The sequence below is a fragment of the Squalius cephalus genome (assembly GCF_949319135.1).
Source record: "Squalius cephalus genome assembly, chromosome: 5".
Classification (NCBI taxonomy): domain Eukaryota; kingdom Metazoa; phylum Chordata; class Actinopteri; order Cypriniformes; family Leuciscidae; genus Squalius; species Squalius cephalus.
The window spans coordinates 48847748-48872966 of NC_137126.1; the positions used below are offsets into that span (position 1 = coordinate 48847748).

The following is a 25219-nucleotide window of genomic DNA, read 5'->3' on the forward strand; positions in this document are numbered from 1 at the left end:
CCGCCTCAACGTTTCTGATTGGTGCCACGATTGAATGAGCTCTTTGCCAGACTACTTGCAGAGCAAATCTAAATTTGCCGGAAATTGTCTGGGTTTTCCCAGGCTACAGTGTCACATGATCCTCCAGAAATCACTCTAATATGATGATTTATTATCAATGTTGGAAACAGTTGTGCTGCTTAATATTTTTTTTGTATAACCTGTGATACTTTTTGTATTGTCTGTTTGGTTTCGGGGCAGACGATCTCAGAGCCATCTGTTTCCCACCCAGCATCCACTGGGAATTCTGTACTCTGCTTATCCGGATCACAGGGAAAAGGACTGTGCTTCTGGGACACAGATGCTCGCTTTCCCATTGGGCCGTGGACCAGCGAGGTCTTTCCTCCGTTAATAACCACCTGACCTACATACTGTAGGTGGCACCGCAAAACTGACGGGATAAACACCAGACACACACGGATTCTCCTGATAACCTCCCGATAATAAAGCCTTTCAGGATCTCAATGCACATTTTGACCACAGTGTCTACAAATACTGACCATTTATCTCATCTAATCTATTGGATTTTTGTCAGTGATTGTGTGTCATATGAAGCACCTCCATCTTATTTTCCTCTCTTCATATAAATCTTCCTCATTGGCTGGTTTGCAGGCCGGCGGTGTAAGTCTTCGGGGAGAAACACACGGCGATACGAGGCAGTTTTACCCTGACAGAAAGAGCAGCAGCTAGGCATGAAATTTCCCTTGATATTCCACGGTTGGATCTCAGCCGTTCGTTCTCACACACACACACACACACACACACACACACACACACACACACACACACACACACACACACACACACACACACATTCTTGTACATATATCTTTATGAGGACTTTCATTGGCACAATGCAATCTCTAGCCGCTTACCCTAACCTTACCCATCACAACTAAGTGCCTAACCCGACCCCTGACCCTAAAAATTATCAAAATATTAAAAATGAGCAAAACACTCAAAGATGTTCATGGAAGTCCCTGATAGAAATTCTGAAAAGGTTTAGCTATATATACTCCTGTTCAAAAGTGTCTTCTGCTCACCAAGACTGCATTTATTTGATCAAAAATACAGTAAAAATGTGAAATATTATTCCAATATAAAATGTCTGTTTTCTATGTGAATATATAGTAAAGTGTAATTTATTCTAGTGATCAAAGCTGAATTTTCAGCATCATTACTCCAGTCTTCAGTGTCACATGATCCTTCAGAAATCACTCTAATATGATGATTTGATGATCAAGAAACATTTATGATTATTATCGATGTTAAAAACAGTTAATGTTTTTTGTGGAAATGGTGATACATTTATGTTTCAGTATTATTTGATGAATAGAAAGTTCAAATGAACAGCAATTTGTTTGAAATAGAAACTTTTTTCAATATTATAAAAGTATTTACTGTCACTTTTGAGCAATTTAATACATCCTTGCTTTATAAAACTTTTAATTTCTATAAATAAATTTAAAAAAAGGAAAATATTGCTGTTATACATTATATTTTAAAAACACCATCATTTAAGGTATTTTAGAGCAAATAAATAAATAAAGATTATCATTCAAACAGTGCAAAAAGTATTGAAATCTTCAACACTGATAATGGTTTGTTGTTTTAAGAGATAATAACACACACAACATCGATCACGTAAGAATGATTTAACACTCCCACAACACGCACGTGGTTAGCTAGACATGAGGGATCACGCATGCATGAGTCCTGTGACAGATATCAGAGTCTGAGAGAGAGAGATGTTATCCAGAAGCCTCAGGCATGTTCCTCTGAGCCCTGAAGCTCACGTCAAATCATCTCCATTTGCTGGAAAAGGTCAGACAGCCTTTCTCTCCACCTCAGGCGTATATGGACGTCCATTTCTGCCAGCTGTTGACCTCTCGTTCTGTCTCTCTGCATGCATGGGTGATCATCACACAGTCAGTGTTCTAGCAGGTTCCTCTGGGATAATCATATCATCACAATCTTCACAGCTTTCACATTCTGCTTACACAATAGCTGTGTCTCAATTCAGAGGCTGGAGAGCATTTGAAGGATGAATTAATCATCCAGGGTCGAACGAAGGCTGTCCAAATTCGAGAGCTCCTTCAAATTCAGTCTACAAATGCGTCCTCCGTTTTCCGGGCCGCTGAACTTAGACTGAGCAGATTCTTCGCAGCCTAGCCTGTCCCAAGATTCATTGCAACTTAAATTTACCCAAATAACTATACCACTAATAATAAGCCTAATAAAAAATAATAAAAAATAAAAAATGACTTTTTTGGATTTAAAACTACTTTAAACTTAAAAAACGTCTGATCTAAAGCTATTTAGTCCTCTTCAAACTTCCTGGTCCGGCTTATCAAATCATCATATTAGAATCATCATGTGACTCTGAAGACTGGAGTAATGATGCTGAAAATTCAGCTTTGATCACAGGAATAAATTACACTTTACTATATATTCACATAGAAAACAGACATTTTATATTGGAATAATATTTCACAATTTTACTGTTTTTACTGGATTTTTATCAAAAAAATGCAAAAAAATATTAATTTGTTTTACACACTTTTGAATGCCAGAGTATATCTGCATCATTTCAATATTTAGAGGGACCAAAAATATTGATAGTGATGAGACCTATACGAGAAACGTTTAATTTTTTTAAAGGACGTGCTCAAACTTCCAGTTTCAATAGGAAATATGTCAACAACCCTTTGAAAGTGCACTGAAAATCACACAGCCAGTGCATAAACCCTTAGCATGCTGTCAACACCATTAAACTCTCACATAGACGATGCATCAAAAAATTATGCTGATAAAAAAGAAAAACCTCATTAACTTGATGAGTCTACCATCATGACTCATCATCATCTCTAATTTAAATGTTTGCATTCACGACCGAACAGAAATCTTGCTGCAAACTAAATACATCTGCAAGAATTAGTTTGGGGGGAAAAAATCTGTATTTGTGCACTGGTCTGATCTTCACAATTATAGACAAACACAATCTGTAATAACTAGTAATAACACATAAACAGATGTACTTCTGAGTGATCATTGACATGGCAGGCTGGAAAAAGAAAGTGAACCTCTGAATTGGAGCCAATTATGTATTACCAGCTAATTGAGATGCTGCAGAAAATCCTAAAGAGGGCTGTGGTATCATTAATAACCAGAGAAATTGATCAACTAAAACAGATCTGTGGTCCAAACTTGGTCAAAAGTCTCATAAGCAGCAACAGAAAATGTTTGGTGGAGGTTTTACACTGCTGGTCAAACACCTGGAATAATTCAGATTTCTTAATATTATAAATTAAGTCTCTTCTGCTCATCAAGGCTGTATTTATTTGATCAAAAATACAGTAAAAACAGCAAAAATGTGAAATATTATTACAATGTAAAACAGATGTTCTCTATGTGAATATATAGTAAAGTGTAATTTATATCCTGTGATCAAAGCTGAATTTTCAGCATCATTACTCCAGTCTTCAGTGTCACATGATCCTTCAGAAATCACTCTAATATGATGATTTGAACATTTATGCTTTATATTTTTGTGGAAACTTTCATGCAATATTTTTTTTTTTCAAATAAGAGTAGCTTTGGTGAGAATAAGAGACTTCTTTTAAACATAAAATATTCCATACTTTAGACCGGTACTGTACAAGTTACTAAATTCAAGGGGTCCTTTACTTTCTCCACCCTGCATTGTGAATTATTACTTACTGTATTCAATAAATCTGTGATGTATGGGTAAATATAACAGGGCGATGTCAAAGCATTTTGTTGGCGATTGCATGAATCCCCTAGAAAGTCAAACTCAATGCATGTGCTTTTCTAACAGCCCAGAATAGCTGAGTTTGTGTTGGGCGGAGCTCATGACACACAGTGTGCCAGCCCACTTCACTTTAACCTGAAATCTTGCATCAAAAGAGTTTGTTTGGCGTGTTATCCAGTAAATGCCTTCATATGCAGCGCGTGAACGCCACAAGAATTCAGAATTCTGGTAAAAAACGAAGCGACTTTCATGTCCTTTTTTGATGCTTTCAAACATTTTTCAAAAGAGAAATAATTTCCGGATCCATTCTATGAAGGACACTTGGATTTCTCTGAATGGCGTCATTAACTTCAATCATGGAATACGAGAACACACATGATAACTTTCAAAATATGTCCTGTTTCTGCATGTGAGATCAGACTGTGCTGGTATATTTGTGGCTGTAAATGCTATAAATTAGCCCCTATAATATAAGGCTGTGACTCATATATAATAAGTGTAAAAAAGGTATATGCTACAGTATTTGCACTGATTATAAATAGCAACAAACAGCATTTTGTTTACAATAATAGATGCAAAGTGTAAGCAGAAGTAATGCGCTGTTTGATAAAGGCACCGGCTATTTATAATAAGAGTAAAAATGCTAGATATTGCACAGCTGCACTAAATAATGGCATTTTGTTTACAATAAACACAAATAGTGATTGATACTATTAAAGGGTGCTTGATTATGATTTGACTTGTCTAACTTTAGTTAGTGTGTAATGTTGCTGTTTGAGCATAAACAACATCTGCAAAGTTACAACGCTCAAAGTTCAAAGCAAAGGGAGATATTTGCTTTTAAAGAAATCGCTTTTTAAGGACTACAACAAACGGCTGGTAGAGACTACACCACATTCCTCCCGGGTTAGTGACATCACCAACCCTAGAATTTACATAAACCCCGCCCCCTGAACACGAGTTATAGATTATCAAGACAGAATATGCTAATCAATGACTAGAAGATAACTCCACATCAGCTTCATAAACTCATCAACTAACCATTCAGAAATGTCCTGTTGCTTCTACATGTTGTCACTTCTTCTTGAGTCTCTCCATCATTGTCTGACTCCGGTTTGAACATAAAAGGCTAAAAGTTTTTGAAATGTTCAGTGCATGTGTGTGTGAGGTAAAATGACACAAGCTCTTGAAGCTCCGCCCCCTGTGCCGGGAGCAGCAGCTCATTTGCATTTAAAGAGACAGACACAAAAACGGTGCGTTTTTGCTCACCCTCAAAAAGTGACAATTTTAACATGCTATATAAAAATATCTGTGGGGTATTTTGAGCTAAAACTCTCTGGGGACATCAGAGACTTATTTTACATCTTGTGAAAAGGGCATTATACCACCCCTTTAATGGGGTCCTATTGTGCTTTTTCACCTATTCAACTTTAGTTAGTCTTTACTGTTGCTGTTTGAGCATAAAAGAGATCTGCAAGGTTACAAAGCTCAAAGTCACTCCAAAGGGAGATAGGCCAGCACTCCAAGGCCAGCGAACCAATCACAGCAACACTCGGCCAGCGAACCAATCACAGAACATTTGGTATTTCAGAAGGAGGGGCTTCATTGTTTAACCAGACTAGGGAGAGAGGAGCTGTAATAATGTCAAATATGTGAAAAATAATGTGTTTTTTGAACAATCAAGCATGAAAACATATTCAAGAACACCCCCAAGAATCAAGACTTCGTAAAAGGGTCACATGACCCCTGTAATGCAAAGTTTAAATAGAAGTAAGAGGCTATTTGTACCAGAGATAAAAATCTGAGGTGGGAAAACAGACTTTGCCAACAAACCTCAGTGTAAACACACACTGCCATTAAATAAATGTGTTGGTGAAAGTATGAAGAGTTTCTTTGTCTGTCTGTGCGGCTCAAGGCACGTCTGTGAGTGTTATTGTTTTCTATAACTATTCAGCATCAGAATAAATTATAAATGGCACCGTTCTTTTATAGCCAGAGATAATGAGCAGGTCACGTGATCTGAGCATCTGGACTGATGTATACATGGTTTCTGTTGAGTGTGTGTGCGTGTGTGTGTGTGTGTGTGTGTGTGTGTGTGTGTGTGTGTGTGTGTGTGTGTGTGTGTGTATGTGTGTGTGTGTGTGTGTGTGTGTGTGTGTGTGCACGCGCACCTTATAAAAAGGCAGAAATATTTCCAGAGGGAGATGGGAAGTTCAGTAACGCAGTAAGAGCTGTCTTGAGCCGTCAGTCAAAGCATCACACACACACACACACACACACACACACACACACACACACACACACACACACACACACACACCGTGTGCGTTCTGTCAAAACAATGTACTGTAGTTGCCCACATAATACCACACTTGCAATCCTATAAAGCCTACAGTATCTTATCTATTATGCAAATTTCTGAGGCCTCTAAATGATCAACATGATTAAAAAGTAAAAGCCTTTTAATATAATTGTACAAACGTCCTCCTTCAGCTCAGTGTCTTTTTGCTGTGAAATCTTCACTGATTTTTGTCAAGTAAACATAAGAATATCTTCAAGATGAGCAACTTAAGTTTACCTCATTATCCATCTTTTTTTCTTTTTTTTTGATGAATGTTTATTTGTTCATATCTCAATCATCATTGTAATCCATTGCATTATGTTTTTTAAAACTACAGAGCTTTGATCATAAAACTTTAAGCATCATATTAAGACACATTATTGGCACATATAGAGTGATGATATATATTTATTTATGTGCATTTTATGTCAGTAGTCTGTTATAAATAACATTCGACAGTATTGATGTGGACAGGCATGATGTGGATTGTCATTTAAATAAATAAATAAGTTTATAATGAGGCACTGACAATGAAAGTGTCTCAGTTTTTCAAAGCTTGTCATGTTATAAAAGCACTTTCTGTACATGCATTCTGCTGTCAAAACTTGTGATTTATTTGAGCCATCATTGTTAGTCATTTTAAGTTTTTCCAGTTAATGCACTGCTTTTGCATTGTCATGGTGACAGAGTTATAAAATTGTATGCAAAGTAAAAGGTTAAGCGATTTGTTTCCACCTTAAAACAGTGTTAACAAGCATATTGTTTATGTCGTGTGGCTGTACTTTTAATGTTTAAAGATTGTAAATCTCTCACTGTATCCCAGATTTTTGCTGTTTTGTTTAAAAAATGAGGAAATTAATTGTGGTAATCAACAGTCCCACACAAATCCTGTTTAACTTAGAGACAGAGACGTCTGGTGTGATGTTTGAGGGGTGCGACCTGGAAACCTGATTCACTCCAGATCACTTGATCTGTGTGTGTGTGTGTGTGTGTGTGTGTGTGTGTGTGTGTGTGTGTGCGCACTCTCCTGAGACAGACACGCTTCTCTATTATTCAGTGGAAGAGAGTGCAGATGTACAGGTATCAGCACACACACACACACACACACACACACAGAATGGAAAAAATCAATTGTTTCTCCTACAAACTGAAACGCCAGTAATAATCTCACATTCATCTCCTCTCGAGTTTCATAGAGATCTCAACAATGTCTCAAACTGAGCTCAGACATGCCAAGATAAAGTGTGCCATCGAACGCCACTGCATCCAACACTCTCAAAGCTTCTGAAAGGGGTTTTCACAATCGAACGTCTGGAACCATTTTTGACAGATATACAAATGGAGATTAAATTACATGTTTACATGGTTATATTTTCATATGCATATTGCATTCATATTTGAAAGATGTCAAACTGGCACGAGTGAAATTGCAGTGAACTTAAACCAAGAAAAGAATCATGTCTAGTTTTTAAATTATGGTTATTATAGTTCACTAAACCTGAAGCTAAAAGCATGAAAATACATTTTTGTTACTTGAAATAAACGTTAACTGAAAAATAATAAAAAATGCTGGGTCAAATATGGAGAAACCCAAACCAATAAGTTAAACATTTAAATGGTTGGGTTCGTCCATATTTTGAAACATCCCAGCTTTTTTTAGAGAGGCTTGGGGAAAAATTGGAGAAACCTTAATTAACATAATATACAAAAATGATAGATATACAACTGGAGATTTAATTATTTGGTTAGATTTTCATATGCGTATTATTGTTCCCTACCTGGTTTGTACACTGATATTCAATAAAAATAAATAAAAATCAAATAGATGTCAAACTGGCACGAGTCAAATTGCAGGTACTTAAACCAAAGAATAAATAAATTGATGGCTAGTTTTTAAATTATGGTTATTATACTGAACTAAAAACTGGAAGAAATTTTATTATTAAGAATGACTGAATATGATATTTTTTGCACTGATGAATCATGAACAACAACTATGGAAGCTTGTTTCCCCCATAGAATAAAAAATAAAAAAGGTATTGACTTTAATTCTCACATCTCACAATTCAGACTTTTTATCTCACACAATTGCGACTATAAAGTCAGTGCGACTAATTGCGATTTATAAAGTCAGAATTATGAGATATAGCCTAAAATCGCAATTGCGTGAAATAAACTCTCAATTCTGACATTATTCTCAGAATTGCATGTTTATATCTTGCAATTCTGACTTAATAACATGCAACTGTGACTTTATATCACGTGAATTTGACTTTATAGTCACAATTGCGTGAGATAAAAAGTCTGAATTGTGAGATAAAAATGTGCAATGCTTCCATGCACAACAAGCTTCCTCGCACAACACCACCAGGAACATGCATTAAGAATGTAAATCGGCTGTATTTTGATGTCGCTGATGCTAGAGTCATTAGAAGCGACTGTGAAGTCAGTCAGAAGCAGCCGAGGATAGAAAGGTCAGCAAGAGAAAGAGCAGAACGAGTCCTCGGCTGTCTCAGTGGACAAACGCATGAGCAGCGCAGCTTCAAACACAGTTTTTTATTTCATCTCCCCTCATGCCTTCAATAATGCGCTTTCATCTGCTCTCTCCATCAGACCAGCGCTGTGTTTCTCTACAGAATCACGAGCTCAGATGATCGTGGCAAAACCATGGAATATGAAGCAGAGACACCGTGAACACCTGAACCAATCTGAATCAGTCGACTGGACGGATTCAGAAAACCAGGGGCCGGTTTCACAAAGCTATTTTAGAGCGGTCTATAGTGTTAGACAAGTCTAAATTTGCTCATAGACTAGTCTAATGCAAGGTAGACTGTTTCACAAAAATAAAGACTGACTTAATTTAGACCAAAAGAATTAGACCTCTTACCCCCAGGCTAACTTAGGTCTAAGACTCTGTTACCTTGGCAACCAGCAGTAACAATCAGGTACATTATAAACAGCCAAAAGAAAAGGGGAAATGGCTCATAATTTAAACATTTCTTCTTGTTATTACATTCTCCGCTAAATTTCCCAAGTAAAATGTCCTTGTAACTGTTAAACTCCTCCAACAAACACATATTTTCTGCACTGAGCGGCTGAATGCGCTTACTCGATCCGCCATGTTTTTTGTTTTGAAAAGTGTCTTATTTTACCCAGAATGCACTGCAGTGTAGTCCTACTTAAGACAGTCAGAGTCTTCAGTGCTTTGTGCAACGGTCTGATTTAGATGTCTATCTGAAATCTGACTATCTACTATATCTAAGCCGTAGTCAAAGTCTATCTTTGTGAAACCGGCCCCAGTCTGAGAGACTCACTCAGAATTAGGGCTGAACAATATATCGAGATATCGCAAATGTATATATCGCGATATGCACATCGCAACGGGTCATGAACTAAAGACAAAGAGAAAATCACTCGCTGCTCTCGGCTGAATAACTTTTGTAGCTTTAATAAGAATCAGGATATATTTAATTCATACAGTGAAAACTAAGCAACCTGACCCCTGAGGTTTACACTGATGTTAAATAACACTTCTTATGTTTCAGTAAAACACTGATGTTCACTTTCAGAAGCTGTAGGGATGTTTTCTTGTCACAAGAAGAATGTGAAACACATATAGGTTATATAATTTTAAATATATTTTAAAGATAATTAAGTTTATTTCACACACATTATCGAATCGCATATCACATTATTTAATAAGTTATTGCATATCGCACTTTTCTTCAATATCGTGCAGCCCGAAGAGTTCTGAGAGACTGAGTTATGGTTATGCTTGGTGAACTACAGTTGCAAAAAAAAAAAAAAAAAAAGCCTGTTTAATTTTAAGGGTCAGAAAAGAGTCATGAAAAATAATGGCAAAAATTATAAATGGACTTCAATTCAAGGAAATTAAAAATCCCTTTAAATCTAAATAAGAACATCCATATCCAAACAACAAGACACAATATTTTATTTTTTTACTATTACATCATTAATATTATTAAATAATATAAATATTTTATTACAACAATATTAATATTATTGATTAATATTAATATTTTTTTTTTTTACAAATGTAAACGATAGTAATAATTTATTTTAAGAATATTAATATTATTAAACAATTTAAATAGTTTACAATTTTTTTTAATCATATTTAACAATAATAGTTTATTTTAAAGGGAAATTGGGTCATCATTTACTCATCCTCATGTCCTTCCAAACCTGTATGCATTTATACGACATTTATAAGATATTTTTGGCAAAAACAAAACAAAAAACACACAAACATATCTTCTTTTGTGTTCCACAGACGAAATAATATTTCATGATGTTGAGCCCAAAGCACTCAGAACAGATCACATGATGTTAGATTAGAAATGAACGTTGTCTTTGATGTGACTCAAAAGATTCTGTTTCTATTCTGATTGAAAGTGGATTTGGCACATTGTGTCTGATAGGCTCTTTGAACCCTGAGATCAGTGTAGAAATCCTAGAATACTCTCATGTGCTTCCAAACCCGTATGAACACAAGAGAAGAATGCTCAGAGTGCTCATTTACATTTAATAATAATAATAATAATAATAATAGAGGTTTAGGGCTGTCAAGCTGAAAAAAATGATGCAAATAGTGTCTTGTACCCCATATTCCAAGTTTTATGAAGTCAATCATATAATAAAAACTGAAATGATTATTTCCTTCTCCATCCGCTGTAGTAAACGTCAGTGATGTCAAACACCTCAGAGAATAATGATTATAATGAATAAATTAAAGTATTGTATGACTTCAGAAGATTTTGCATTAGTCACGTGAACACATTTTATAATGCTTTTATGATGCTATTAATCTTTTTGAAGCTCCAGCTCCCATTATGAAAAACACACTTTCTGCAAACATTAAAAGCATTTATACTTCAATGTGAATTTAATGCATAATTAACGATGTTAACGATTCAACACTAGAAACACACACTTATGATTGCATTTCTGCTGAGAAATAAGCATCATTTAATATTCAGTTGGTTATATCTAGCAATCAGAGAAATATGGAAGATTGTTTGTTTCCGCCACAGAATAAAACATTTTAAAGATAATTGCGACTTTTTTATCTCACAATTGCGAGTTTACATTTCTCAGAATTGCGAGATATAAAGTCAGAATTATTATATTCTGAGAAATGTAAACTCGCAATTGTGAGATAAAAAAGTCGCAATTATCTTTTAAATGTTTTATTCTGTGGCGGAAACAAACAATCTTCCATATTTCTCTGATCGCTAGATATAACCAACTGAATATTAAATGATGCTTATTTCTCAGCAGAAATGCAATCATAAGTGTGTGTTTCTAGTGTTGAATCGTTAACATCGTTAATTATGCATTAAATTCACACTGAAGTATAAATGCTTTTAATGTTTGCAGAAAGTGTGTTTTTCATAATGGGAGCTGGAGCTTCAACAAGATTAATAGCACCATAAAAGCATTATAAAATGTGTTCACGTGACTAATGCAAAATCTTATTAAGTCATACAATACTTTAATTTATTCATTATAATCATTATTCTCTGAGGTGTTTGACATCACTGACGTTTGAATCGTACTAGTCCATGTCCGTCTCCCTTCAGCGCCACATTATGACTGTGATGACTGCAGTGTGTGTGTGGTAAAATGCATGGTTAATATTCTCAGGTTTTTACTCAGAACGCCTGGATAATATATGAAGTCGGAAATTGCAAAAGGTCTACATGCATTTCTTCTAATTCTACTGTTGTTCTGTAATGGTGTTTATAGACGAACTCTGCTGTGAAATTCTACAAATAAATAGACAGAAAAACGAGAGTCTGCTGAGAGTCAACGTTCCCATTTAGCATTACACACACTCCAATGTGCAGTTAGAGGACAGGCATATGCTGGAACACACACACACGCATGTTAACCAGTGGAATGACAGAAGAGAGAATAAGGGGAGAAAGTTTTGATAAAATGGAGGGAGAAAAGAAAAGACTGGGGTGAGAGAGAGAGAAACCTGGGTTTAGATATAACACACTACCTCGCGTTTGTTTTCGCTGGCCTTCATACATACAGTGTGCACTTTCTCGACTTCATCTTTACACCAGTTGCTTTAAGAGCCCATAGGTGAAACATATAATAATATAGCTAATATAATGAAACATTAGCAATTAATATGAATAAAAGAACATCAATGGAGAAAGATGTGTTTTTTTTTTGCTTGCAGAATGATGTATTCTAGCATGAGCATGAAGTGCACAATGTCAATGTAAAATCAGCCTCTAAATGTAAACATGTTCATTTTATAAATAAGCTATATGTGTGTAAATCCTTTATTGTAATCCATGCAATTCATAAACAAGTTTATTCTATGTATGCATAAGTGTTTGCATTTCAGAAGCTGTCAATATGCAGATATTTCAGATCAAAACATGAATATTAATGAGGTCAAGCGGCCTCTAGGGGGCGCAAACACACGGTTTCAGTCATCAGGCAAACATTTGTAGCCCGAATTTACAAAAGAGAAACTCGTCTGCCAAACAACATGGACGAGTGTGAAACGAGTGTTAGATGCCTCTGGGAACCAGTTCTCTAAGCTAACACTAATGCTCTAATGAGAGATAGTGGACATGCAGGTGAAAACTCACTTATGGTGCGTCGGAGCATCAAAATAAAGTGTTAGCAGAGATTAAAGCTACAACATGTAAGATTTTTGTAATAAAATATCCAAAAATTACATTTCCTGCAGTTGTGTACTTACAATGTCCCAAAAGTTCCCAAAGATTTTTAATTTCAGGGAAATTCCCATTTTAAATAATGGCTCATCCCGGTTCACTTGTCGCCTGTCAATGACGTAACATCCGCGTTATCCCTGGTTTCCGCTCGTACTGCCGTAGTAACCATGGCAACAGACGTGGACAACTGCGTTACGTCTAGCGGCACGCTCGCGCTGTTGTTGCTTCGTTCAAACATTATGGACCATGGCAAGCAGACTTTGGGACAAAAGGAGAACTAAAACGAGGATCAATATCATGACGTTTTCGAGATGCCGAGAGCTAGCGTCCGCGGCTAACTTCCACTTGACAGAGACGCGCAAATGTAGAGGTGAGCAAATGTACATAAAACGAATCAATGTTATACAGCTCAATATGATGAAATGTTAGAATATGATCAGTATGTTATTCTAATGTTGATCTTGCTCACTGCTAGTCTCATACAAACTAACACAGAATAACATTATAACTTTAACACACTCAAGTGCAGTTTAGTGTGATAGTGTCGAGCAAGTGAAACAGAGCTGCGTTCCCTCACTAGTTTCATTCGTCTAATAAACTGACCTGTGTGAGTATTATTCAGCACTAGTGGGTAAGTTAGTTCGGTAGAATGAAATGTCCTTATTCCTTTATATCCGCGGGACTCGCGTGTGGCGCTGAGATCTGTCTCTCTTTAGCACTCGCGCCCTGTTTCATTCCACAGTCATGTTAAAAACATCAATGAATTCACTCATCCATAAACATTATTAGATCCTTCAGAATGATGACAAGTTCCATAACTCCGCTAAAGGCGGGCATACACTGTGCGATGTCTGTGTGAATTCAGCAAGGTACGTACTCACACTGAGAGAGTAGATCGCATGCGAAGTAAAGCCAAAGCTCAGGATTTATGTGCTCACACTATACGGTCCGATCATCGAGCTGCGACTTCACTGCTCACACTGTACGTGTGAAATATGAGCGATAAACCCTCGTGCCGGGTCGCGCCAATAGACGATATCACGTATCCAGAGATATTATCAAAACAAGCATCAGCTATCAATATCAAAATGATTTAGCATTTCCAATTTATGTACTAAATTATTATTAGTATTATTGTATTATTATTATTATTATTATTAGGGAAGGCCTAGGCTACTTTTATTATTAAACTAACAGGCTATTATAATTAATTTGCCACGCAATCATTTCATAGCATAACCAACGCGCTGTGAGGATGATAAAATATTACGGTACATAGAAGCTTCCTCCTTATTGAAAATTGTCTAAAACTTTTAGGTCGATTACAATGAATTATTGGCATATAATTAATTGTTAACAGTCTGCAATAATTAATCAATGAAAATAAAAAACAGCTTTATTTCAAAAACATTGTTTAACAAATGAATAAAAGCGGCACGGTGTAGATACATCGCAGGTGGCTTGGAAGACGTGGGTAATGGTTCATCCATTTTGCAACAGGAACGGGAGGTAAGCAACAGTAATTTGTAGCTAGTTTGAAATACAGAGCTTAAAGATCTCCCTCTTTTCGGGGTTTTTTTTTTTTTTTGCTGCAGATGAAATGGTTAAACTTCTGTTTTCACGCAGGCGCAGTGAGGGGAAAAACACTGAGTTTAGGGCGATCAGTTCGTAGCTCTGCTTCAACTGTGCGATAGTCACGAGGAGCGCCCAAAATTTCTAACATGCCAGAAATTCATCCGACCATCCGATTGCCGGTCGGGAAAGGTTAATCGCCTCTCGTTTACCCCTGTAGATGAACACTGTACGACGCACAACAAAGCTGAAAATCGGCCCGACCCGAAAAAGAGTCGCACGAGTCAGATTTCGGCTCAAAATCGGATGAAAATCGCTCAGTGTATGCCCGCCTTTATGCGTCATCAACATAAGCCTTTGCTATTGTAAGAGGTTAGCGACCCCTAGTGGCGAAAAAAAATGATATATTGTAGCTTTAACCCTTGTGTTATGTTGCGGGTCAATTTGACCCGTTTAGATTTTCTAGTTGTTGGAAATACTGGTTAACCTATGTTTTTTTTCTTGATATTTTGTGACTTTTTCTCATTTATCATCATGAACATGCATGCAAAGTTTCAACATGCTGGTGTTTTTTTACATATACAAACAAAATTACTGTTCCTTTCGTGATGTTCGCGGGTCAATTTGACCCTCATAGTCAGCTATTCAAAAGCAACTGTACAGACACAAAATAAAAACATTTATTTTTATGTATGTCAGGGCATCAACTCCAGTTCTAAAGTGTAAGTGTATCTAAAAGTGCTCTAACCCAAACCAAACACACTTGAAAAAGCTAAATCATGGTGTTCAGAATTAATTGCAAATTACAAATGAAAATCTTTGACAGACACAGATAGTAAAATAAGCTCTCATTTATATATTCAAGATATCTGAAATATCTTGAGACTTCGACATAGACAGCAGGAAAAATGAGCTGAGATTAATTAATTGTTCAGTTATGATGTTCTAAGCAAAAAAAAAAAAAAAAAAAAAAAAAGTTTAAAAAAGGTATATGCAAATATATATAAATATAATGTATATTCAAATGTTGTTTTTAAAAAACTGTTTCAAACAGTTTTAAAAAATGGTTAAAAAACATTTTCGTTAAATCATATCTTCAGATATATATTTTTTGGAATATTTGACAAATGTTGATATTAAAAGTTTACAGTTTGTACCTGAATCTTTGTTGTTTTTCATAGTGTGATTTTTGAGGAATTGTATTGAATCCAATTAGGGTCAATTTGACCCGGACCATAAGGGGAGTGCACAGAATTCCAACATAACACAAGGGTTAAGCAGACGGTCCACTGATACTAACACTCTTGATGATCCGCTGGTGAGTTTTGCACAAGGAAGCATCAATTACATTTTATTGGAATTACTTTCAGAGACTCTCAACATTTACACACACACACACACACACACACACACACACACACACACACACACACACGCACACACACACAAGAAACTGATCTCAGATGTATTTACTGTCACATAGCTGCAGCCCAAAAGAAAAGAAAAGAAAAAAAGACTCCGCAAACATTGCACTTTTTTTTTTTTCAATAGTCTTAAATTTCTCAGGCAATATTTTTAGACCGTTCACTATTTTCGCTCACAGACAGCGGATCAGAAACAGAACTCCAGAAAACATATGTGACCTCAAAACCAAAGTCACATGGAGAAATTTTCTGAAATTGAGATGTATACGGGTCATTGACGAATAAAGTTTTTAAAAGTGTAAAAAAATAGAATGGAGATATAACTATATTTGAAACCATTTTTTTAGTTTACCTAGGTGTTAACAATAAGATTTTGTGGTTTGTACAATGAATTAACACTGTTTTTTGACATTTTTTACAAGATGGAAAAAATGTTACCAAAAAAGTCATTCGGTTTAACCCCTGATTTGAAAGTTAAAAACTGATTTGACATTGATGTTGAGATAGTATATAGTGTGTACCACAGAAGAAATATTAAAACAAATGATCACTGATCTCATAAATGTAATCATTTATTGGACTACTCTAAACACTCCAACATATTCAAATAAAACATTGCACAGGGAAAGGCGAAAAAAGAGCCTTATCTGCTTTATATTTGTATTATTGTAGTTCCTTTAGTTATTAAAAACAATATTATTCCATTTAAATATTTACTATATCGGTTTTACCGAATGACTTTTTGACACTTCAAAATCTTTAAAATACCTTTATATGTAGTAAAATATAATTAAAACCTTTTGGATTCAGTAAAAGAGATAAAGTTGTACTACCTTACATACTTTGGATGTTATATATTTGTTTTTTTATTATTATTAAGGCCTTTGGACAAAAAAAAAAAGACCCGTCACGTCATTGACCCATACGTCATCTGAACGCTGAATAAATAAGATTTCCATTGACGTATGGTTTGTTAGGATAGGACAATATTTGGTCTGAGACACAACTATTGTAAATCTGGAATCTGAGGATGCAAAAAAATCAAAACATTGAGAAAATCTCCTTTAAAGTTGTTCATTTATGTTGGCGATTGTGCAGCATTCACTCACACAAATACATGTTTGATATATTTACGGTAGGAAATTTACTAAATATCTTCATGGAACATGATCTTTACTTAATATCCTAATGATTTTTGGCATAAAAGAAAAATGGATAATTTTGACCCGTACAGTGTATTGTTGGATATTGCCACAGATATACCCGTGCGTCACGTGATCCAGGGTCTCATAATTATGAAAGCTTGAGCATCTTGACAGTGTTTGCTGGATCCGGATCATGTGCTAGCTAAGCTCTTATTAGGTTTGCAGAGCTAAAGCCCCTGAAACACCAGATCTGCATGTCATTCCTACAGCCTTTTCAGGAGAACTACACAATATATTCAGTTGAGCACGCGGAAATAAATCAACATAACTGCAGATATGCAGAATCAAACGCCACCCTGGGAATTACTGACAGCCAGCGCTGGATAACTAACCCCTGCATTAAGAGTCTCTCTCTGAGGCGGTGACCCCTGAGTAAAGACGGGGTACAGCTCTTCAGGAGAGGGTGTGTGTGTGGAGCTGTCAATCACTGCCTTCAACACACACACACATCATCTATTCCAGAAACACCACGTCCATATTACACATCATTCATGATGCAAACATATAAGAATAACACACATAGCTTAGTATAACTCATAAATACAGCAAAGTATGGCAAGACAATGCGAAATTAATAAACAAGTAGTAATATAATAGTGATAATATACAACTAGTTCTTAGATTTTGGGTAACGCTTTATTCTGAGGTGACGTAGTTACACGTGACTACATGTACGTACTATAGTAATAACAGTAAATTATGCATAATTACAAGTTACTAACCCTAAACCAAAACCCTTATCGTAAATATATAAGTGCGTGTAGTTAATTAATAATACGCAGTAGTTATAATGTAACTACGTCACATAAAAATAAAGTGTAACCCGCTTTTGTTATGATTAAACATGAATGACACAGAATAATGTGTTACTGAGTGTTGCTTCTCTGTGGCTCGGGTCAGATCTCTAATGATTACCGTAACGCGCATTCATCGGACCATTATTTGATCCAGATATCGAGATCATGTCATTTAAATCAATACTTTTTTAGGAAAAACGTAAACTACTCTACGTCATCGTTCATTTGAAACGCGTCTTGTTATTATGAGCGAAACAGCGGTTTTGTCGGACGGTCGTTAAAGAGGGAAATGTTATTTAATGTCACGAGTTTGTGTTTGATTTGCACAGACACATAAACAGAGTCCATAAAGGACAAAAGAATCGGCGTTGATAGTAATCGCGTTTAATCACATTAAGCGCTTATAGCGTCGTGTGTGTGTGTGTGTGTGTGTGTTTGATGCTCACGCGCACTCTCGTGTTGTTCCTGCGCTATTTTTGCGAGTATCTGGTGAATTTGCGAGTATAATCTTACCGGTTGGTGTTGTGGATGAGGATGCGATTCTGCGGTGGTCTGGTGTGTGTGTTCCTCTGGTTTTGCGGTGGTCTGGTGTGTGTGTGTGTTCCTCTGAGGATCGGGAGCTGTCCTCCGCGCGCAGTGCTGAACGCTCAGTGCTGGACAGCGACCGAGAACGGGACGATTCCAGCGAAGCGCGTCAGACACAGCGACACCCTGCGGCCGGGAGGCGCAACTGCACTACTGACTAATTTCAATACGAATAACTCTACTTCACATTAAAAAATAAATAATCGGAGGGAACCTAAAAACAGGCTGATTAAGTAATGACAATAACAATTCATAAAAGAGTAAGTTAAAGGCGTTTATAATATGTGAAGGAAAGACGAGTATAAAAGAGTGAACTCACTAGCGACACCTGGTGAGATACGGTTACCACAGACACATTTCATTTTGTCTCACACACACACACACACACACACACACACACACAAATACAGACGCACCCACACATATAAACACACACACACACACACACACAAACAAAGAAACACACATTCATATACAGACACACACAAACAAACACACACACACACACACACACACACACACACACACACACACACACAGACACATTCATATACAGACACACACAATATATATATATATATATATATATATATATATATATATATATATATCTACACACACACACACACACACACTAATATACGGACACACACACTATATATACATCTCCACACACACACACACACACACACACACACACACACACACACACACACACATTCATATACAGACACACACAATATATATATATATATATATATCTCCACACACACATATACATTCATATACAGACACACACACTATATATATACATCTCCACACACACACACACACACACACACATTCATATACAGACACACACAATATATATATATATATATATATATATATATATATATATATATATATATATCTCCACACACACATATACATTCATATACAGACACACACACTATATATATACATCTCCACACACGCACACACACACACACACACACACACACACAGACACATTAATATACAGAGACACACAATATATATATATCTCTCCACACACACACACATTCATATACGGACACACACACAATATATATACATCTCCACACACACACAATTAATTCTCAATTCATTAAAAAATTAAGAAAATGTAATGAAATAATTGTCTAATGTCTACACAAGATGCAGCAGAAAGGGTACAAATTGTTATTTCTTATGTTTTAAAATTGCACTTACATTTCATTGTAATGTCTGTGTATAGATATTAAATCTAGTTACTTTTCATGATAGCTCAACTGTATGCTAGATAATGGTTTATCTAATAGATCTCACCAAAAAAATAACAAAATAATGTGCCTCTGATGCTTTAAATAAAGTTGTGGGACAGTGTGTGTGTGCAAAGTGCCATCAAACACTAAAGCCATCACAGTCAAACCTTACATTTATTCCTGGAGGGAAATTCACACTTTGTTGAAAAGACCAACAAAACAAAGGCACAAAACGTTATACTGTAAAACACTCACATTCATTGATATTTTGAGAATTACAGAGCAATAACATCAACAGGAGAAACTATGCAGTGTCCTCAAGAGCAAGGCATTAAACGGCACATGAAAAACGCATCAATTCTGATCAGCTTCAGTTTTCCTATAAATAATGAAAAGAACAGACAACTAAACCATTTACCATCAATAAGCACTTGTATATATGTGGGAAAGAGCATCATTGGCTGCATTTGTGAGAGTACATTGTGATTGGTCGTTGCTGTCGTGATTGGATGAGCATGAGGGTCGAACGATTGGCTGCGGGTTTGAGAGCGTGCTGTCATTGGTTGTAGCCGAGGGATGAGGGATGAATGTCATTGGTTGTAGCCGAGGGATGAATGTCATTGGTTGTAGCCGAGGGATGAATGTCATTGGTTGTAGCCGAGGGAGGAGGGATGAATGTCATTGGTTGTAGCCGAGGGATGAATGTCATTGGTTGTAGCCGAGGGATGAATGTCATTGGTTGTGGCCGAGGGAGGAGGGATGAATGTCATTGGTTGTAGCCGAGGGAGGAGGGATGAATGTCATTGGTTGTAGCCGAGGGATGAATGTCATTGGTTGTAGCCGAGGGATGAATGTCATTGGTTGTAGCCGAGGGATTAATGTCATTGGTTGTAGCCGAGGGATGAATGTCATTGGTTGTAGCCGAGGGAGGAGGGATGAATGTCATTGGTTGTAGCCGAGGGATGAATGTCATTGGTTGTAGCCGAGGGAGGAGGGATGAATGTCATTGGTTGTAGCCGAGGGAGGAGGGATGAATGTCATTGGTTGTAGCCGAGGGATGAGGGATGAATGTCATTGGTTGTAGGCGAGGGATGAGGGATGAATGTCATTGGTTGTAGCCGAGGGATGAATGTCATTGGTTGTAGCCGAGGGATGAGGGATGAATGTCATTGGTTGTAGCCGAGGGAGGAGGGATGAATGTCATTGGTTGTAGCCGAGGGAGGAGGGATGAATGTCATTGGTTGTAGCCGAGGGATGAGGGATGAATGTCATTGGTTGTAGGCGAGGGAGGAGGGATGAATGTCATTGGTTGTAGCCGAGGGATGAATGTCATTGGTTGTAGCCGAGGGAGGAGGGATGAATGTCATTGGTTGTAGCCGAGGGAGGAGGGATGAATGTCATTGGTTGTAGGCGAGGGAGGAGGGATGAATGTCATTGGTTGTAGCCGAAGGATGAGGGATGAATGTCATTGGTTGTAGCCGAGGGATGAATGTCATTGGTTGTAGCCGAAGGAAGAGGGATGAATGTCATTGGTTGTAGCCGAGGGATGAATGTCATTGGTTGTAGCCGAGGGATGAGGGATGAATGTCATTGGTTGTAGCCGAGGGATGAATGTCATTGGTTGTAGCCGAAGGATGAGGGATGAATGTCATTGGTTGTAGCCGAAGGATGAGGGATGAATGTCATTGGTTGTAGCCGAGGGATGAATGTCATTGGTTGTAGCCGAGGGAGGAGGGATGAATGTCATTGGTTGTAGCCGAGGGATGAATGTCATTGGTTGTAGCCGAGGGATGAATGTCATTGGTTGTAGCCGAGGGAGGAGGGATGAATGTCATTGGTTGTAGCCGAGGGATGAATGTCCGTGACTGACAGCCTGGATGGCCTGTTCGGGAACCAGACTGGGATCTGAAAGGATTGATGTGGAGGTGCTGAGCAGACGGAGTGAACTCAAAACAGCTGGAGAGAGAGAGAGAGAGAGATTTTATAACCCTTTATTAAAGAGATAGTTCACCCAAAAATGAAAATTAGCCCATGATTTACTCGCCCTCAAGCCATCCTAGGTGTGTATGACATTCTTCTTTCAGACGAACACAATCAGAGTTATATAAAAGAAATGTCCTGGTCTGAGGGTGAAACAGGGAGAGAGATGCTCAGATTACCTGATCTCTATATGACCTTAAATTAAAAACACTAAATTTAAAGGGGTGGTATAATGCCCTTTTCACAAGATGTAAAATAAGTCTCTGAAGTTTTAGCTCAAAATACCCCACAGATATTTTTATATAGCATGTTAAAATTGTCACTTTTTGAGGGTGAGAAAAAACACCGTTTTGTGTCTGTCCCTTTAAATGCAAATGAGCTGCTGCTCCCGGCACAGGGGGCGGAGCTTCAACAGCTTGTGTCCTTTTACCTCACACACACATGCACTGAACATTTCAAAAACTTTTAGCCTTTTATGTTCAAGAAGACTCAAAGATGACTCAAGAAGAAGTGACAACATGTAGAAGCAACAGGACATTTCTGAATGGTTAGTTGATGAATTTATGAAGCTGATGTGGAGTTATCTTCTAGCCATTGATTAGCATATTCTGTCTTGATAATCTATAAATCATGTTCAGGGGGCGGGGTTTATGTAAATTCTAGGGTTGGTGATGTCACTAACCCGGGAGGAATGTGGTGTAGTCTCTACCAGCCGTTTGTTGTAGTCCTTAAAAAGAGATTTCTTTAAAAGCAAATATCTCCCTTTGCTTTGAACTTTGAGCGTTGTAACTTTGCAGATGTTGTTTATGCTCAAACAGCAACATTACACACTAACTAAAGTTAGAAAAGTGAAATCATAATCAACCACCCCTTTAAGACTTTCCCCAGACAGCAACATAATGTCGGCCCAGATCCGGCCCACATACATGGTTCACGTGGATTCCACACTTACCAGATGTGGGCCGGATCTGGGCCGACACTATGTTGCTGTCTGGACACACAGGAACTAGCGCTACACGATTAATCGCAATGACACCGCACATTATGGCAAAGGCTGTGATTATTTTATGCGCAGTTTGTCAGTGCAGAACGGCTGATCGGTATTAAACAGTGCTTCATCTGAACACTAGAGGGCGTCTCACACACACACACTCACACACACCACATATCCACCTGAACACCAGAGGGCGTCTCACACACACACACACACACACACCACATATCAATCTGAACACCAGAGGGCGTCTCACACACACACACACACACACACACACACACACACACACCACATATCCACCTGAACACTAGAGGGCATCTCACACACACACACACCACATATCAATCTGAACACCAGAGGGCGTCTCATACACACACACTCACACCACATATCCACCTGAACACCAGAGGGCGTCTCACACACACACACACACACACCACATATCAATCTGAACACCAGAGGGCGTCTCACACACACACACACACACACACACACACACCACATATCCACCTGAACACTAGAGGGCGTCTCACACACACACACTCACACACACCACATATCAATCTGAACACCAGAGGGCGTCTCACACACACACACTCACACACATACACACACACACACACCACATATCCACCTGAACACCAGAGGGCGTCTCACACACACACACACACACACACACACCACATATCCACCTGACCACCAGAGGGCGTCTCTCTCACACACACACACACACCACATATCCATCTGAACACCAGAGGGCGTCTCACACACACACACACACACACCACATATCCACCTGACCACCAGAGGGCGTCTCTCTCACACACACACACACCACATATCCATCTGAACACCAGAGGGCGTCTCACACACACACACACACACACCACATATCCACCTGACCACCAGAGGGCGTCTCTCTCACACACACACACACCACATATCCATCTGAACACCAGAGGGCGTCTCACACACACACACACACCACATATCCACCTGAACACTAGAGGGCGTCTCACACACACACACTCACACACACCACATATCAATCTGAACACCAGAGGGCGTCTCACACACACACACACCACATATCAATCTGAACACCAGAGGGCGTCTCTCTCACACACACACACACACACACACACACACACACACACACACACACACACACACACACACACCCCACATATCCATCTGAACACCAGAGGGCGTCTCACACACACACACACACACACACCACATATCCACCTGACCACCAGAGGGCGTCTCTCTCACACACACACACACACCACATATCCATCTGAACACCAGAGGGCGTCTCACACACACACACACACACACCACATATCCACCTGACCACCAGAGGGCGTCTCTCTCACACACACACACACCACATATCCATCTGAACACCAGAGGGCGCCTCACACACACATGCCCTGCCGCAGAAGTACGATAACACACATCATTCCAGGAAGCCCGTATCGCTGTATCTGAATAAACAGAAGACTGAAACGCTTTGATTAAACATGACTAATAAACACACGACTGCCTTATTCCGTGTCAGAAGCTCATCATCTCACAGGAGGAGCTCAGCTGTCGTTATGAAGTGAGTCTGGAGGAAAAGCGTGTTAGTAAATGTCGTCTTTTGTTGGACAAGAGGTTCATAAATGCTTCTCATGTTTGGAAAGCTGTTTGATGCGTGTTGCTTTTTCAAATGCACAATATAAGTGACTCAAACTCACAGTGCTTTCAGATGGAGTGTTCACACAGCCGTACGTCACTGAAACTGCGCATAAAAAAATAACCGCGGCCTTTGCGATTTCAAAATCGTGATAAGCCAACTTGACTTTAGTGCGATTTCATGTAAATTGCGATTAATCGTGCAGTCCTGACAGGAGCCTACTTTTTATTGGCACATGTACTCCTGAATATATTTGACAGTTTGCACACATCTAATTCGGCGAGTGAAACACTGGAATTGACCCTTCGCAGGGAGTTTGATTGACAGGCGATCTGACCAATCATAATCCGCCGAATCCGCCGAATCCGCCATTTTTGTCCAACAAAGCAGTCAGGAGAGTTAGTAGATTAAAGTTAGAGGATTTGAACTTGAAAAACATTCCTTCTGATGTTCATTCACGTTTATTTGATGCTATAAATTAAAGCGATACTTCTCCGATTAGCATTAAGCTTTGTATCAGTAGAAACCCGGTAGTATTCTCGAATGACCGTGCTTCCCTCCCTCATGTCCCCCTGAGACCAGAGATTTCTGTATTGTGTGTCAGGAAATCGCAAAAATCGTCATTTATCATCATCTGAGGATCTTTTGTCCAGAGGCGAGAGACTCCAGCCAGTAGGAGGAGCTCGTCCCGCATGTCTTCAACCCGCCCATAGGGGGATCTCACGATAAAACACCGTCTTTTCAGTTTCGAGTCGACTAGTAGCCTAGCTGTATCATTTCTCCCGATACTGCCCTCTGTAACCGGTAGGCGTGGCTTGGGAGTGTCCTCGTAGGGCAGC

The 25219-nt window shown here is 38.2% G+C and overlaps 2 protein-coding genes across 3 annotated transcripts in view; both read right to left on the bottom strand.

The window, feature by feature from the left end:
* Positions 1 to 18546, bottom strand: part of srrm3 (serine/arginine repetitive matrix 3) — a 106218-nt gene extending 87672 nt beyond the window's left edge. For both annotated transcript variants that reach the window (XM_079871854.1, XM_079871853.1), the window contains exon 1: positions 18386 to 18546. The gene's annotated coding sequence lies outside the window, so the exon portion shown is untranslated. The remainder of the gene's footprint in view (positions 1 to 18385) is intronic.
* A 1331-nt stretch (positions 18547 to 19877) lies between these two features.
* Positions 19878 to 25219, bottom strand: part of mlxipl (MLX interacting protein like) — a 47027-nt gene continuing 41685 nt past the window's right edge. The window contains exons 17-18 of the mRNA XM_079871845.1: positions 21572 to 21678; positions 19878 to 21354 (exon numbers count right to left, since the gene is read on the bottom strand). Of these exons, the coding sequence (XP_079727971.1) occupies positions 21337 to 21354; positions 21572 to 21678 (125 nt within the window). The 3' untranslated portion in view covers positions 19878 to 21336. The remainder of the gene's footprint in view (positions 21355 to 21571; positions 21679 to 25219) is intronic.